Consider the following 17,177-nt stretch of genomic DNA (forward strand, 5'->3'; position numbering starts at 1 on the left):
CCTTCTATGAGATCTAGTTCACAACTTACAAAGCTTCCGATAGATATGAACCACTTAGACTAGTCAAATCCCACAGGATCTGCATTTTTTACTATCTTCATGCTTTAAAACAAGCACCAATTACATATTTTCTTTTCTTATTTGCCCCCAGTGAGTTGAGAACAAAAGACTAAAGAAATTATGCTAAATTATCATGAACTGATGGGCATAATTTACATCCTGACCATAAACTGGTTCAACAGAATACAAGTCCAATATACACAGGCCCAAAGCCCAAAATAAAGACTGGCAATAAATATACGGGGAGAGAGAGAGAGGTAACTTCTAAAGATTTGAACTTGTAAAACCTTAGGAAAAGTGCACATACCTTTTTATTTATTTATTTATTGCATTTTTATACCGCCCAATAGCCGAAGCTCCCTGGGCAGTTCACAAAAGAAATGTGGCTTGAGGTTTCTTTTTAATCCGGTATGGAGTTATCTATTTACCAAGATAATTCCCAACTATGATATGAGACAATCAGCTTGCCACTTCACCCTAAGTCTTTAATTTAACAGAACTGAAATTACTGCATAATCACTAAACCCCCAAGCCTGTTTTGCTGACTGCTCAAGAAATATATTTTAGTAGTTTAACCCATCTCAGTAGAACATGCACTGGTTCTATTAATATTTTATTGCTTATAAAACATCAAAGCTGGCTACCTTCAACTCTGTCAGCAAGCAACAATTTCCCTCTTTTAAACTAATTCAAACCACAGGGAGCCAATTTAAAAAAGTGAAGCTTAACAAAACTATTTCCTTATGGTAATTGCTCTAAATTCAGGGTTTATCAGAACCTTACAGGCTCCTTTCCAAAGCAATTGGCAGTTCTTAATGTAGCAACTTCAAGTATAGCTAAGGGAAACAAAACAAGTTCAAACATTAATTACTTGAAAACACTTCAAATGAGAAGAGACAGAATGTATTTCAGCCACACTTAGGGTTTTGCCTGAAATGTTTTTCTGAACATGGGAGAAAGCCATTCATGTTATTGCATTCCTTCTTCCTTGGTCATAAAGGACCAAAACAATATCTTGGCATAGTCACCACGGCTTTTTCAGTAATATAACACTAAATTTTACCATGTTGCAGAATATGGGATAAAGGCTGTGCAAGGGTGCGTGTGTGTTTATTTTGTAATTTAACTGAGCCTGGGTTTCTTTTTAAAAGTTGATTATGTACTTTAGGCTTCAGTCCTACATACCGACCTAGGAATAAGTCCCATTTAACTCAATGGGTCTTGCTGCTGAGCAGACATATATAGGGTTGTACTGTTAAATAAGCTATTATGAGGCAGAAAGATTTTAGAAAAGAAGTTATAGTCCAGTAGATGTACAAGCTGAAGAAAAGTAATTCTACCCCAAACATTCTTTCCTTTTCTGAGAAAGGCCAAAAATCAAAATCAAGGGCTTTCTTCCTGGGATAAGGCTGTTTCCCTGATGCTATCTGGTTTTTTTGTATTTATTTATATCAATTCTACCTGTTATTTCCATCCATGGTATATGTTTTAACTTAAGACAACAAATGTTGATAATGAACTAATGTCACTAATGCAGCTATCATTACTGCTTTTACACTCCAATAATTTTCACAACAAAGGATACTGAGCACTGCATTGTTTGTGACAGTGTTCTTGGAGATGATGAAAGGAAAAAGGTATGAGAAGTGCAATCAGAATGAGCAAGGAAAGACATGACAATCTGCATGAGAGACTTGGGGCCGTTCCTCAAAGTGAATGCAAAGTCCATAAAGCAAGCCCTATACCAATACAACTGCATAGAAAACCATTTGGGAAAAAGAGTAAGTATCATGTTCTTGTGTGCTGCACTCAGACATCCTATGGTTCAATTTCAAATAAAACTCGGCTTCGTCCATTTTCTTCTGCTGCCCCTTATGCCTGGAACGCTCTTCCGGAACATCTGAGAACTACAAGTTCAACCACAGCTTTTAAAGCTCAGCTAAAAACTTTTCTTTTTCCTAAAGCTTTTAAAACTTGATTTTGTTCTGACTTTATACTGTTAGTTTTACCCTACCCAGTGCCTGTTTACCCTACCCTGTGCCTGTTTGCCTTCTCTTCCCCTCCTTATTGTTTTATTTTGATTTTATTAGAATGTAAGCCTATGCGGCAGGGTCTTGCTATTTACTGTTTTACTCTGTACAGCACCATGTACATTGATGGTGCTATATAAATAATAATAATAATAATAATAATAATAATAATAATAATAATAATGTCATCATGAACAAAGAACAGGAAAGGGATGTCCTATTTATTACTAAAGTCAGAACCATGCAAATCAGATAAAGACTCTCTATTACACAAAAGGAGATAAACTCAGTGCCCTCATCCAGACACATCTGCTTGGAAAATCAACTTACCACAGCAGGAGAGCGGAGCTGGTGGGGCTCTCTGGAGCGCCCACTACAGTACTGCCAGGTGGGCAGCAACTCCAGAGAGCTGAGCCAGCCCCGCTAGCCAGCTGAGGCAAATGCTACAGTGGGAGAGCTGCTACCGGGTCTCTCTGGAGCACTCACTTTGCTGGAGTGAGGTGGTGGCAGAGGAGCCTCCTGGCGGGAGGGGGGAAGCCTGCAATTCATGCTCCATCGTCTGAAGCAGCCCAGCTGCTGTGGATTACAAATACATAACAGAGAAAACCAGGCCTTGGATGAGCCCTAAAGATTGATAGCAACTCAGAATGCAGCAAAGTACTGTAAGAAACTATCTACATAGAGTTTAACACTGCATGTGCCCCTCCAGTTTTTGTTGCTCTTATGTCCCACCTGTACAGGGATCATTTCCAGTGTTTGGTATGAAAAAAAATCTTGGAATTTACATTGTATTTTCAGAACAATGAGGAATGCAACATTTACATAGATATTTGCATCTAATAGCCCCCAAAAGGAACCAGCCCCAGAGAAATTACTAAAGACAGTTTGCTGCACCTGTCAAATCACAGTCAACGAAACTTGCAGTTGACAATGTATATGCCAACTTTGCAATCTTGCTTGTACTCTGGTTTGCAAACATTGTAGTGGCAGTAACTGCACAAGAACAGCACCAAGTCTTACCAGTGAGGAAGAGGACTAAGCAGTAATGCTGGTAGTGAAAAACCAAGGCATATGTAGGTTCTTAGCAATTGCTTCAATGTCAAGGTTTGCATATAATAGGTCATAATGATTATTTCACCATCTAGAATAATGACCATATTGACATATTGCCTATATCTGCTTATATTTTTGTGTGATCAGACGTTAGTTGTACAGTAGATAGCTAGAAGTTTATTTTGAATTCTTTTTTTGACAGTTCTCTTATGGTAAAGGCAATTTATGTTTCTATTTCATCTAACTATTATATGAACAACCCACCCACCCCTAAAGTCATTATTTTTTCCTGCTTCATTGGTTCTAGATTTTGTATATTTAATATAGAATACTGTCCTGAACAAAGTGAAAGTGGAATAATTTTGGGTGGAATTTGTTTATGGCCAGGCATTGTCTATGCAGTAGGTCTACTGGACTATTAGTTTGCCAAGGTTTCTTCTTTGCCATCATTGGATAGCAAAATGTCATTCAGCAGAGCTTTTTTAAGCTGTGAAGTTCTCCTTGGTTTAGACTCTGCTGTATATTTTATTTCACACCCACACTGACTTGGATGCCATAATTTTTACAGAGTAAGACATGGATGTGGGAAGGACACCATCCAGCCCCTCAGCTTGTGCTCCCCAAATATATGGACAAACTACTTGGAGGGTTGAGGCTGTTTACACTCTTGTCCTTCCTGGCTACTGCAATTGGCCAGGGCTGGAGATGTGGACTAGAGAAACTGTTAAACACTCTCTGAAAGAAGATGTGGTTTTTGCTACCCTAAAATAAGCAGCGGTGAGGCCTGTATTGAAGAGACCCAGGCCTTAGCTAGACCTAAGGTTTATCCTGGGATCGTCCCGGGGCTGTCCCTGCCTGCTCCTGGGATATCCTGTGTGTCATTTACATGAACAGGGATGACCCCGGGACAATCCCAGGATAAACCTTAGGTCTAGCTAAAGCCCCAGTTTAGATCCAATGATTTGGGATAATTACAGCTCCATACCTAATCTGACATTCTTGGGCAAGGCATTTAAGCATGAAGTGGCATCTCCAGGATTTTTGGGAGAATATTGATTATTGGATTAGTTCCAGTTTAGACCTCTGTCAGGGATGGGACACCAGTCGCCCTAGTAGAGGGGATATGCTGAGAATGGATGTGGAGGGAGTATAACCAAATTGGTCCTCCTGGACCTCTCAGTGGTGTTCAGGAGCACTGAACATGATATAATTCTGTGGCACTTAGACTGGTTGGTCTAGGGACCCACGGTATTATGGCAGCTCCAGTACTTCTGGGAGAGTCAGTCCTCAAAGGTGGTGCTGACAGATTTCTGTTCCAACCAATGGCCTCTGACACAGAAGATGCCTCAGGATTTAATTCTGTCCTCTGTCCATTTTAACATGTACATGTATCTAGGCCGAGTTGCTTTTTCTTGAAAATATATTATGCCGCTGTTTGATTTGAATTGTTTTATTAGCTTTAATGACAGCATGCTGGGCTGAATGTAGTTATCTACTGCAATTGCTGTTTTATTGCTATTGGTTCTTTTATGATGGTTTATGGTGCTGTTTAATCAAATGTTGAATTTTATATTTATATGACTTAAGCTGCTTTGTGAGGACTTGGCCTTAAAAGTTCTTAAATGAATCAATATTTGGATAAAGGTTAAAAAATCCTATGAACTTGCCTAAAGAAGCCAATCAAGTCTGATTTGGCAGATCAAAGGGTGGCCAAGTCTAAAGACCATGTCAGTTTTGTTCTGATAAACTACACCAAATGTAATTCAAGTAAAACCAAGCATTAGTGCAACTAGAAGAGTAAGAATGAAGTTTATATCTCTATTCTGAATTGTGTGCACCACAGTTATTTGTGCAACTACCTAGTCTATTTTTACTTTTGTTTGCATTACATTTCCCATACTGCAATGAGGAAGGCTGAAAAATAAAGAACCCCCAAAATGTGTTTATAAAAGAAGTTGGCAATGGGGGAAAAGTGAGACATCTGACTATTTTAAAATTGTTTTCAATAGCAGAATTGACTAGATTTCAAAATAAACTCTTTTTTAAAAAAGACACTTTCATGTGGTAGCAATTTTATCCAACAAAAATCCTGGCTTGAAACAAGAATGAATTCCATACTGCAAAGTTGCACAACATACTTTCAAATCACCCATGACGCTTAAAAAGGGAATAATACTTTTATGAGTATTTCATTGCTTGGTGCACATGTGCTCACAAGTGTCCACCACACCACATATTTCCACAGCAACCAAAAAAATAATAATACCTACATGTGCAATTATTATATAATCTATATGCCATTTCACATTATTTCTTACCTGGAGGTGTTTTTCACATAGGAATTCCATCAAATATGATATAGTACTCAGCATCTACAATACACAGAGCTTAGAGATCAGCTAAATTGGGCCACTTGAATACAATCCAAATTGCTGCTAAGGAGGGTACACATAGTAAATTCAAGGTTATTTTTGGAAAAAGATACTTGCTAGTCCCCTTTGAGACATATATCAGCTTACATGTATTTAGTACCTTTCATTAGCAAGGATCCATTTCCAAAACCCATCCATTGGCATGAACTCTATTCTTTTAATCAGTGCACGAGATGCAGAGTGCTTTAAGGATTTATGTCTGCCTTTCAAGAAATTTTGTTATCATAGAGACAGGCAGGCATGCAAGAGAGTTCATGCACACTCCAGATTGCAACAAGTATCTGCCAGCAAGCACCATTAAAAATTGATTAGAGGGCAGACTTTCTTAATGCTATTTTTAAAATAAATAAAAATGTTCAGATTATGTTTGAGATTATCTCGAGTAAATCCAATCTGGCAACATCTCTCAATACACAGCCACTCAGAAATCTAGACATTTGAAAGTGATGATAGCAGTCATACTATTGTTTGACTTTCTACAGAATAGTTTATCCAGGGGATTGGGGGCTTTTCTACATGAGACTGTTAATCCACAGCTTTCAGATATGTCACAGAACTGAGATCTGAGCACTACATGAGGAGAGTTTCCTTTTCTGCTTTTCAGCTACATAACGTCCAGGTGGCATTGTGGTGTGGTGTAGTGGAATAGTATAAACACAAAAGAGGAATCAGTGTTTTCTTTCACTATCAGAAATAATACCCCATTTTCCCTGCTCTAAAACAAAAACAAAACAAAAACACTGAAAGTGCTGAGAAGCAAACCTGGAGAATCACAACATCAATCTAAAGAACCTGAAAACAACCATGAGTAGGGAATGACAAGTGCACAATAAATGTATCACGTAGAAAAGTTCTTCTTAGAATCATAGAATAGTAGAGTTGGAAGGGTCCTCTAAGGCCATCTAGTCGAACCCCCTGCTCAATGCAGGAATCCACCTCAAAGCATCCCTGACAGATGGCTTGTACAGCTGCCTCTTGAATGCCTCTAGTGTGGGAGAGCCCACTGTCAAATCTGTCTTCTCTACATAAGAGCTCCACTAAATGTGATCATTTAATACAGTTAAGGTATGTGCTGCTGAATTACAGAAAACTTAATAGTTGCGTGCCATTAGAGTCAATATTCCACACTTGGTGACTTTTTGCTATGATTAGCTGCTTGAGACATGATAGTTTCACATAGGCCTGCGAAGTAATCATCTTAAATTAGTAGGCCAGTGCTAGGCCTGTGAGTTAACTTTTAAACAAATTAAATTTGTTTCTTTTTTTCTCTCTCACCCTCACGACAACCCCGCAATGTAGGCTGGTGCTTGGCTGTGAGGTAAATTCTTTTTTCCCCACTCTCTCTCTCACACACTCCCAATGCAGGCCAAGGCTGCCTTAAAGCTGCAGTTCTCCATGGCCTGCTCCATGATCTTCTGCTCAGGGCTGCACTGCACAATTGGTGCCTGTAGCCTGTAGGTAGGCCATGAGGGAGCCAGCCAGCTGACTGACTAATGCTGTCAGCAACGGGGCTGAAGCTAGCAACTTATGGCAGCCAGCCCAGGCACTCTCCCTTCAGGCCCAGAATGGCAAGCTGCTTCCAAAGCCCGTTAAATTTTCCCTTCCGCCCAAGGCATGCTGGGAGTTGTAGGCGCAAGCCTAGCTTCCTGAATAACAAGTTAATCTTTGAACACCTTCTGAGGTGTGGTGGGAGACAACTGGAGAGCAGACCTTCTTAGTTGCAGCACCCTGCTTATCAATTTCTTTTTCCCAAGCAGACTTGCCTAGTGACTGCATTAATGGCTTTCCAGTGCCAACTGATTTTTAAAAATTACTTTTATTTTCCAAGGCCTTTTAAATTGATGAGCTTTTTTATGCTGTGTTTTTCCCCTCCCCCTGTTATAACTAAACCACAACATTCCAAGACAGATGCAGGAATTACTGAATAAAGTTTATGGTTTTTATGTAAAAGTCTGACTGATAGCTGAGGCTAGAATGGAATGGTGGAAGGGGTTAGTGGCAGTTGGAGAAAAGGAAAACAAAAACAGTTAGTGAGAAGTCAGGGAAGTGGAAGCTGAGTTAGGATTGAGAGATAGCGAACTGGTTTGCTAATCCATACTTTATTTAAAATCAACCACTCTACATGCCAGTACTACACCACCCAACATGGCTTTGGCAGCCTGCAGTTGCTTGCGTCCTTTGAGACATCCTCTTGTTGCCGATGCTGCTCCTCGACAGAGCATTGAGCAGTAGCATCGCCGAGGAAGGGAGGTATGTGGCTGTCAGTGGATGCACCCAGCTCCAGCCAATCCTGCTGGGACTGCATCAGCCTGTGCTTCTCACCCACCAAGTGCTCCATCAGGAACCTGTACCGAAGAGCTGGAGTTGGGCTGGGCAATTCCCCCTTCGTTGGGTCTGTTTTTGGGCATGCACAGAGTGCCTTCTCTTCCTCCCTTCCTCCCTCCCTCTTAAGGGCAAAGGCTGTGTACTTGCTTCCCCCAGATTCTGAGAAAACAACAATATCAGGACCTTAAGACCAACCTTAGGAGTCAGGGTTGTGAAAGACACACAACAGCAACCCACCTATGCACCCACAATGGCCACCAAAGGCCAGTAAGTCTGGCCTCCCACACAAGGCATGCTGGGAGTTCCACCCCAGGCATGCTGGGAGTAGTAGGCATAAGCCTTGCTTTCTATTAATTTCTTTCAAAATACTTAAATCCCCAAATTCTGTGTTTTTAGATTTTTCTGGTACATTGTACAACCAGTCCTTATCAGCATGCCAAATTTCAAGTTTCTAACTCATCTGGAAGTGGGGGGGGGAATTCCTGCCATACATTGCACACACATACTTTCCCTTTATAGGTAGAGATTTATATCCTGCCTTTTTTATGCCAAGGAACGCAAGGCAGTGTACATTATCCTCCTCCTCTTCATTTTATGCCCACAATAACAACCCTGTGTGGTAGGTTGGGCTGAGAGAACCCAGATCTCCCGACTTTCCTCCAGATGTTTTGGACTAGAGCTCCCAGCATTCCAAGCCATTGGCCATGCTAGCAGGGATGGAAGCTAAAGTCTAAAACACCTGGAAAGCACCAAGTTGAGGAAGGCTGTGTTATATTCATAGTGAACTCAATCTCTAAGTCTGAATCTTTACGTAACCAAAATGGCACCATCCACACACAACAGGGAGTTATGAACAGGCTTGGGGGAACCCTACGTTTTGCAGAAGTACAAAACAACATTAGAAAAAAAAACTCTAAGGGGGTCTAAATAGCTCAAGGTAGACTGAGCATGCTCAGTGGGCATTGAATGCTGGCTCACTACTGGAGTGAAGGGAAACAGAAAACCAGGAGGGAGATGCAATGGAATGGAGTATCGTGGAAAAGGGTATAGCTGACTGGCTAGAACCCAGACAGGAGCACTTTACAATGCAACATTTTATTGCTGGATCCACTTATGCTTACTTATTACTCATTTATATTTTATGATGTTCACATTTTTAAAATAATAATAATAATAAGAAGAAGAATATAAGAATAATATAATCTTTAAGAATAGTGCTTCTTAATTAAAATCCTACTCTTGGTTAGGCACTTTTGAGAATGGAGAATAAACTAAATGGAAAGCGCAGAGTGTTTGGGATACTTTTTATTCTTTTTGATAAGTGATGAGATTATTCAGCTCACACACACACTTACTTTAAACTCAAAGACCAGAGTTTTACAAGTCTAGTTAAAGAGAACATTAGATCACAGCTGACTGGAATGCTGAACACCAGCCAACCAAAGCTCATGGTAACCATTGTGTTTTTAAAGATCCATTTTAAGAGAATAATTAATATTCTCCTCAGGACTTCAAACATGTTAGAAGTCCAACTTGGCAACCATCGTGCTAAAGATGGTGTTTCTGCTTTCAGCCAACTTGCTTTCTGGAACAGATTTGTAGGGTTAAAGACCACTACACTCATTTTCATTCACCAGGATAGAATTAGCAGGACCTCCTGATATGTGCCAAGGTAAATATTTACTTAGATTTACAATGGGTCTTATCTAGGCATCAAGTAATGCTACATAATTTAGATATCTCTTTAAAAAAAAAGTAGCACAATTTGACACAGCTGAACAGATTACCAAATAACAACCCACAGCTATTTCAAGCTGTCAACATGCAAAAAGGGCAGATTTCACCAAAACCAATATTTGTCAGGTTTTAGAATACAAAATTTGACAACCTGTCATGGTCACTACAGTCCTATGAGTTCTTCTCCAGCTCTGCTTGTAAACTAATAAGAAATCCTCTCTCCCTTCCCATTTCCTTTCCAACTTAACTGGCATGGCAGAACTAACAACAATAGCAGCTGGGAAGTCTTACTGGAAATATCCCTTCTCAGTGTTTGGAGTTTGGAAATTCTGTCAGGGCAGTGCCAGGGAGCCTTGGAAATGAATTTCCCAGGTTGGCAGGGGCCCTTTGTATGGAGTTGGGCACCTTGGGAAGACTACTTTTCCAAGGGTCCCTGATGCATTCCAAAAGGCATTGGGAAGGAAGGGTGAGATATTTCTGCCATTTGATCAGGAAGTGGGAAGGGGCAAGCCACAAGGGCTTGCGGGCAAGGGCTGGAGGAAGATGCAACCCTGTCTAATACATCAGGAGTGCAAAATTATTATTATTATTATTATTATTATTATTATTATTATTTATTTATTTATTATTTTAGAAATAGGTTGGTTTGCAGAGCCCAATTCTTCATCATGTCAGGAAGACATCACCAATCACTGGTTTGTTACTTGAAACTAATTCTTAAAGGTTATGTGGGTCTTTTTATGTTTCAGAGGTTGCTCACTTGAAGTTGGGATTGGGGAAAGGAGTTATTAGAAAATCAGAAATGTATTATATTTATTAAACTTTCAAGATCTTCTATTAGGAAATACCTTCTTCTTTTTCAGTAAGTACAATAAAAATATTACCAACTAAGTAATCAAATTTGGAAATACAATAAATTGAGCAATTTATTGACAACTAAGTTTAGACTATATTTCCAATTTTTCAGGAGGAAAAAAACCAGTGCTCAGGGGGGAACCTCCCATTTTTTCCTGTTCCCTTCCCCCAGACCTTACATCTCTAATCCCACACATATATCATCATCATCATTATCATCAGTTTATTGTGCTAGCTGAAGGCATGACAAATACAACATATATTATGAACCAATTACCTAGGGAGGTTGTGGGGTCTCCCACACTAGAGGCATTCAAGAGGCAGCTGGTAAGTTATGCTTTAAGGTAGATTTCTGCAATGAGCAGGGGGTTGGACTCAATGGCTGTATAGGGCCCTTCCAGCTCTACTATTCTATGATTCTATGATCCTATGTAGGCTGCTGTACACTCCTGGAAAATGTATGATCAGAAGTGAGGGAGCGTGGGCTCTTCTTGTTCCAAAGACATCATGAATTTAATAATTAGCTACATTCCAAGAGCATGGACATCAATTAGCTCTCAGCAGGCCTGGCATAGCCAATAACTTCAAATGGCAATATGGGCAAACTAGGCCAAGGACTATAAGAGCAATGATAAAGTGGCTAGAAAAACAGTACTGAGACAATATGAACATGTTCACAAGACCTGAAAACTGCAGAAAGTCAGATGTGCTTTTTGATATTCAGTCAGTCAGGGGGACACACACAAAATGAGGTATGTAGCTTTGGCTCAGTCCTTAGATTCAGTGTGAATCACAGTCCCAAAATATCAGAATAAGAAGGCAGTTAAGATACTACAAAGAAACACATATTCCCAATATTCAGCCGAAGTTGTTACATGGTTGCTTCAACAAAACTTAGATTTACACTGACTCTAGAAGATGTTAATGTATGGACATTGGATCACACACAGGGAAAGGGTGGTCCAAAGCATGAAGAGAGCTGTTTAGAAAATGTGTGTTTGTACCTTCACAATTCATACTCAGCTAGAGGGCTGTATCATAAAACGACTCAGTGGATCAAAAATATCATAATGGAATAATGGTCTTTTACACCACATTATGGAAAAAGGTAGAAGGAGAATTATTCAGAAACTCTCTTGGCATTCAGAGGTTGACATGGATGGCCTACAGCAATATTGTCAAGGGACCTAGTATCCTGCCGAGTAATGCAGATTAGCTACTCTGGTGGTCCAGAGTGTTCTATTACAGCCCCCTCAAAGAGGAAAAATGGAAATGTGTTAGATTATGTTGTCATACATCATCTTTCTCCTACTCCTTATAGGGCATAGACATCTGGCCCTGTCTATGTGGAAGAAATACAAGAAAAGTAATAGATGAGCAATAGAAATAGCAGGAGATATCACTAAACACATACCTTTTTAAAAAGACAATACTGGAAGTAAATACATTTCATTTTTAAATTGTTTATTATTACTTTAAAAATGTGGCCTACATTTTTATCTACATAAAAGCTGTATTCTCCATGCAATCTAAAGCATGCATTATAAAATATGGCCATGAGCTAAAGAAAGAAAAAATCTTTTAGGGATAAATCAAATAAAGAAGGAGTACAAAGAGTTCAGATAAATTTGTCTCCTACAGGTGTCCAGGAAGAGGTAGGAAAAACATGCAAAAATTATGGTTTATCCAGATGCCTTGCAAAGTCTGGGGAAAACAGTTTTCAAAACTGTGTGTAAAACCTTTCTGGATTACGAGGAGAAAAAGAAAGGCTTACTACATCCCACAAACTAGCCAGCTGTGAAGGAAACAGCCTGGTGACAAACCAAACCAGGAAAGCAGGTCAGGATTTCCTGCTGTAACAGAAGCTGCTACTCAAATAGAAACTAAGAAAAGGGGTCAAGCTGTAAAAACGGTTCCCTCATAATGGACAATGTCAAAAATCGATTGTGTGTAGCAGCTTAAAACTGGACTCTCATTCCATACCATTTCCAATTTTGTGCCAATCTTATACTGTATATGTTATCTTGGCAATCAAACCTACATTGCACTATGGGTGGAAATCATGAACAGTTTTAGGTTCTGGCTGGCAAGCAGTCCCCAGTCCTTGTATGTGTGCAACCTGCAATGCTGAAAAACTCAGCTGCTTTTTTAAAAAAAGAAATGTTTTGAGCCCTCATAGATTTGCATATGTGAAGATAAAGTTTCCAGTATGAAGATATGTGCCAATCAGATTGTTCTCTACTCATTTATACTGAAGTGATTTCAGATTGTGTACATGAATGAGAACTAGAAGCCATTTGCCAACAATTTTAAGAAAACAGATCCCAATCAATAGAAACACTGAATTTAAATTAGATAGATTAAGGACGATATGTGCTACATTGCATAACAATACTGTCCTGTCCATTATTGCACTTCTGTTCCTTTGAAGGCTAGAGTAATGTACTTCAATCTCTCAAAAACATTTCCCACATATTCCTCAAGGACACACACTGTTTCTACCAACCATAGTTCACCAAAGTTTGCTGGTCTCAAATGACACAAGCTGCAGTTAATGAAAAACTAAAGTGAAAGCTTGTGGCTATGCCAGAGCAGAAGGGAGGAGAGGACAAGCCCAAGGCTTGCCTTGTAACTCTGTCCTATGGTTTGCCATTATGTCCAAACCAGCCCATTATCTTTACTCTTGGGAAGCAGGCAAAGATGCTCCAAGTGCCCCCAAACTTTGTGGTGTCATCACTCTCTCCCTGCAGGCAACTGCCAGAACATTTGTAAGATCTTTCAGATTGCAGGTGTGGGGCTCCCATAATGGAATGCATCACCACTAAAGATATTCATACACAGAAAACTGGCATGAAGGGAAAGAATCCTTCCTCCACAACATCTTGTTTTCTATTTTCATGGGTTGTTTGCTTGGTTGGGTTTTTTGTATAGAGGATTTAAAGGAGTATAAGTCCAGACACAGGTCTACCACTCATCTGGTGTTTGTGAGAGTGTTGTGTACAGCTTTGGATAATTTCAAACACTTCACAAAGGCAAACCCATGTGCTTACTGAATTTACATTCAAGATGAGATTCCTAAGGTATACCTGCATGATACACACATTGGCTCAGTTCAGACAACACATTAGTCAATGCAGTGAGAAAACTCCACTCAACAGTTGAGTTTTTAGAAGGTACTCCCCACACAACATGTTCTAAATCCACCACTGTGTGATTGTGGGCTACCGTAGAGTTGAGTAAAATTCATTGTGACCTTTGATTGACAGTTCCTCTGCCCTCTCTCCTCCCCTGGTCCTCCCGATGGTATCCCATCAGCCATTGCTGCAAAAAACAATCCCAGTGGCTGTCCTAGAGTGGCGCTCACTCCTTTTGCCGCTCTTACCAGGGAACTCTGTAACCAGTGGGAAAAGTCAACTCGACGCAATGGAAAACTCCATGAAGCCTGCCACACAACATGCAACACAACTGTCGTGCAGGAACTCTCCTCTGCAAAGCATGGCTATTCAGTGTGGAATGTTTTCCCAAAAAACTCAACCACCAGACAACACATTTCTTAACGGTGGTGTAAAAACTCCACAGTGGAGTTCTAAAACCACTATGGAGAAACGTGCAGTCTGAACTGAACCATTGAGAGGTGGACTGGAAATTTATGTCAAATTTTACATTGTTTGGGTGAACACCTAAAAACAAGGTGTCTGAAGTGGCTCACTCATGCTGGCTGGCTATTTCCCTGGGCTGCAAGTCCCTACTCCGGACCAGACTAGCAATGCTTTCTTCATATGCCTTTTTGGTGGGAGAGGGAATCCAAAGTCCTTGTTGGCTAGATATTGAAATGAGCATAAGTAGAGTCAATGATGAACCAAGATGTTTATTAAAACGTGTATTCTATAGTGGCACCCAAGATACATAAACCAAGGCTGGGGGTGGGGGAGCTAAGGCAAATTGGCCAGCTTCCAGTCTGATTTTAGTAAAACATTTGTACGTTTGAATATTAAATATCAACCCATATTACTGAAACAAATTAAATTGAAAGTGAACAAAGTTCTCCTCTGACAGTTGATTTTTCAAACAATTTCCCTAGAAGGTAGAAAAAATACAGTATTTTAAGACTTTTGAAACTCTTCTCTCATAACTACCTTGTCTCCCGTTTTTTGAACATTATGAGTTCTTAGATGGTAACATTTTAAAATGGGTGTATGAGATTGTAACTATTAAGTCAGACATCAAAGTCCACAAAGCAATAAAACTCTGAAAAACAATCATTCTTTGTGGGAAAATTTTCACAGAATGATAACAATAGTGATAGCAGCAACACAGGAACCAAAACAGTTCAGTGATGTTATCAGATGACAATTAGCTACAGTTAATGGGTAACACTTAGTCAGACGTCTACAGAAATGTCAATATAGCACATTAATAGCTATGTTCTCATTCTTCTCTGAAAGGTGTTTTTTTTTTTTTTTTTGGCATCTTGTGGGTTCACTATCAAAGCTCTGCTTTTATCTTTCAAGGTGAAAGAGATGCCACATCCTTATTTGCTGCAACAATCAAAGCAATGCTTAATATAATTCTAAAACAAACAGCCTTATTGGGGGAAAACATCAACAGGCTAGTAAAAGGTAAACATGAGGCGCTTGCCTGTTTCAGCTGGTCATGTAATATTAAAGTAATATTAAAAGAAAGAAAGAATGTGGATCTAAAACAAGGAACAAGCTTTCAGGAGCTTTATCTGTAAGGTTGACAATATGGCATTCTTATGAGCAAAGGTAAGAACCAAAACAGATATTACTTGAAATCTGTGTCTAGGAGATATGTCTTTTCCCCATTTTTATTCTAGCATAGGCTCAGCAGCCGCAATCCAGATTGGGACCCAAGTGTGGGGCGGTAGAGAGCATCTCAAGATCTGGAACAGGGACCCCTGTGCCTACTCTAGAGTGACAATGAAAAGACATATCTGCTAGGTACAGATTTTAAGTAATATCTGGTTTGGCCGTAAGGGACATGGAGGAGGGGGCTGTTTATTGTGTTGAGGTTTCAAAATCCAAATTTGAAGCATATATTAAAAGGCAAGTACCTGATGTAACTTCAGCTACTTTAATTACTGCGCAGGCTGCAATTTTATACCTGCTTATCTGGGAGTAAGACCCTTTGAATTCAATAGGACTTACTCCTGTGTAGGAATGTACAGGATTGATGTGTCATTAAAATTTGATTCTGGTGCCAAAACATATACAAACATACCAAGTTACAACCCCATGGCTCTCCTTTCCTCTATCCATACTCATGCATACACACATGAGAAGACAGGAACTTAACATGTCCCTAACCAACTAAATATTGATTGAATCTTCTCACTTCCTCCACACACAGATGTTACAGATCTAGGTTTTCTGAGTAGTTATGTCCAGAAGAAAAGAGGGGGGATAGTATGTTCATAAGTCAAATTAAGGGTGGGGGGAGGAGATATTATCATTCCTACAATAGGTATTCTGAGAAAATGAAAGAACAAGATTTCTTGAGAAAAAAACAATACTAACCTTCATTCCTGGATAAGGTTTCTTTACCCTCTGGTGTTTTATCTGGCATCTCCGCCAAGACCAGCTCAGTGAAACCTGAGGGATATGAAGAAAAGAAACTATTCTCATACTGAAGCCAGTATATTTGCAAGTTCAGGATATGATTACAAACTATTTCACACATTCTTCATTCTCTAAAAACAAGAACTACAGCGTTCTTGTTTCAGTAAGAGGGCAACACAGTTAACAAATGAATAAATATGAGCACAAAGAATTGCAAACTCTGTAACAAGATTGTATCAGATTCATTTGAGGGATAACAATGCCATAGTATTTTACAGCAAGTGACCACTGAACTTTCCTTAGCCATTTGCTAAGCAAAGGTGAATCAAATATTCCTAAGAAAGACCAAATCATTTCTTGGTAAACAAGTTTGATGGTCTCCAGTTCAAAACAAGACTTAGTAAAGTCACTAGTGAAAAACAAAGCACTTAAACACTAGATACAGTGAACTCATTTTTTAAGGAATCTGATCATTTGCATATGGTGGAAAGCAATTAACAGTATTTTCCAATCCAATTTCCTGTCACTTCACAACTGTTCATTTATTGAAGAATGCACGACAGTGTGTTCTTAGTTAAGGTTCGACAGGAGGTGGAAAGCATTCTACCATTATAAAGGGGTAATTGGGGGGTTGGTCATTCTAAAATTCATAAAATCAAAACTAGTACAACAAAATCTAATACACTCAAACAAGTCAATCTAATACACTCAAACACGCTATGCTGGGACAGAACAATTCTGTGACAAGACAATACTTTGCAATCGACTAGACATAACAGGCATAAACAAAAATGAAAACCACATGTACCTCATTGACAAAGCAATATGTAATAACAAAAATGTTGCGGAAAAGAGAGAAAGATATATACTACTGGTTATGGAAGTTAGAGAACTATGGCAACAGGAAAAAGTTACAGTCATTCCATTAGTCACATCAGTCACCAGCATCACATCAAATTTGTTTTATAGAAAACCTTCAGAGACCAAACGTACCAAAATACATCCACACCAACATCCAGAAAGCAGTCATACGTAAAACATGTTCAATAGTCAGGACATTTCTGAATCAGTAAAAGACAGCATGACATGGCAAAGCCAGTCATGTT

General features: G+C 39.4%; 1 protein-coding gene across 1 annotated transcript in view; it reads right to left on the bottom strand.

Moving 5' to 3' along the window:
• PLEKHG1 (pleckstrin homology and RhoGEF domain containing G1) overlaps positions 1–17,177 on the bottom strand; it is a 138,634-nt gene that overhangs the window by 81,869 nt on the left and 39,588 nt on the right. Inside the window, exon 2 of the mRNA XM_063124550.1 lies at positions 16,030–16,104. Within this exon, the coding sequence (XP_062980620.1) occupies positions 16,030–16,078 (49 nt within the window). The 5' untranslated portion in view covers positions 16,079–16,104. The remainder of the gene's footprint in view (positions 1–16,029; positions 16,105–17,177) is intronic.

Source organism: Elgaria multicarinata, chromosome 4 (genome assembly GCF_023053635.1).
Source record: "Elgaria multicarinata webbii isolate HBS135686 ecotype San Diego chromosome 4, rElgMul1.1.pri, whole genome shotgun sequence".
NCBI classification, from domain to species: domain Eukaryota; kingdom Metazoa; phylum Chordata; class Lepidosauria; order Squamata; family Anguidae; genus Elgaria; species Elgaria multicarinata.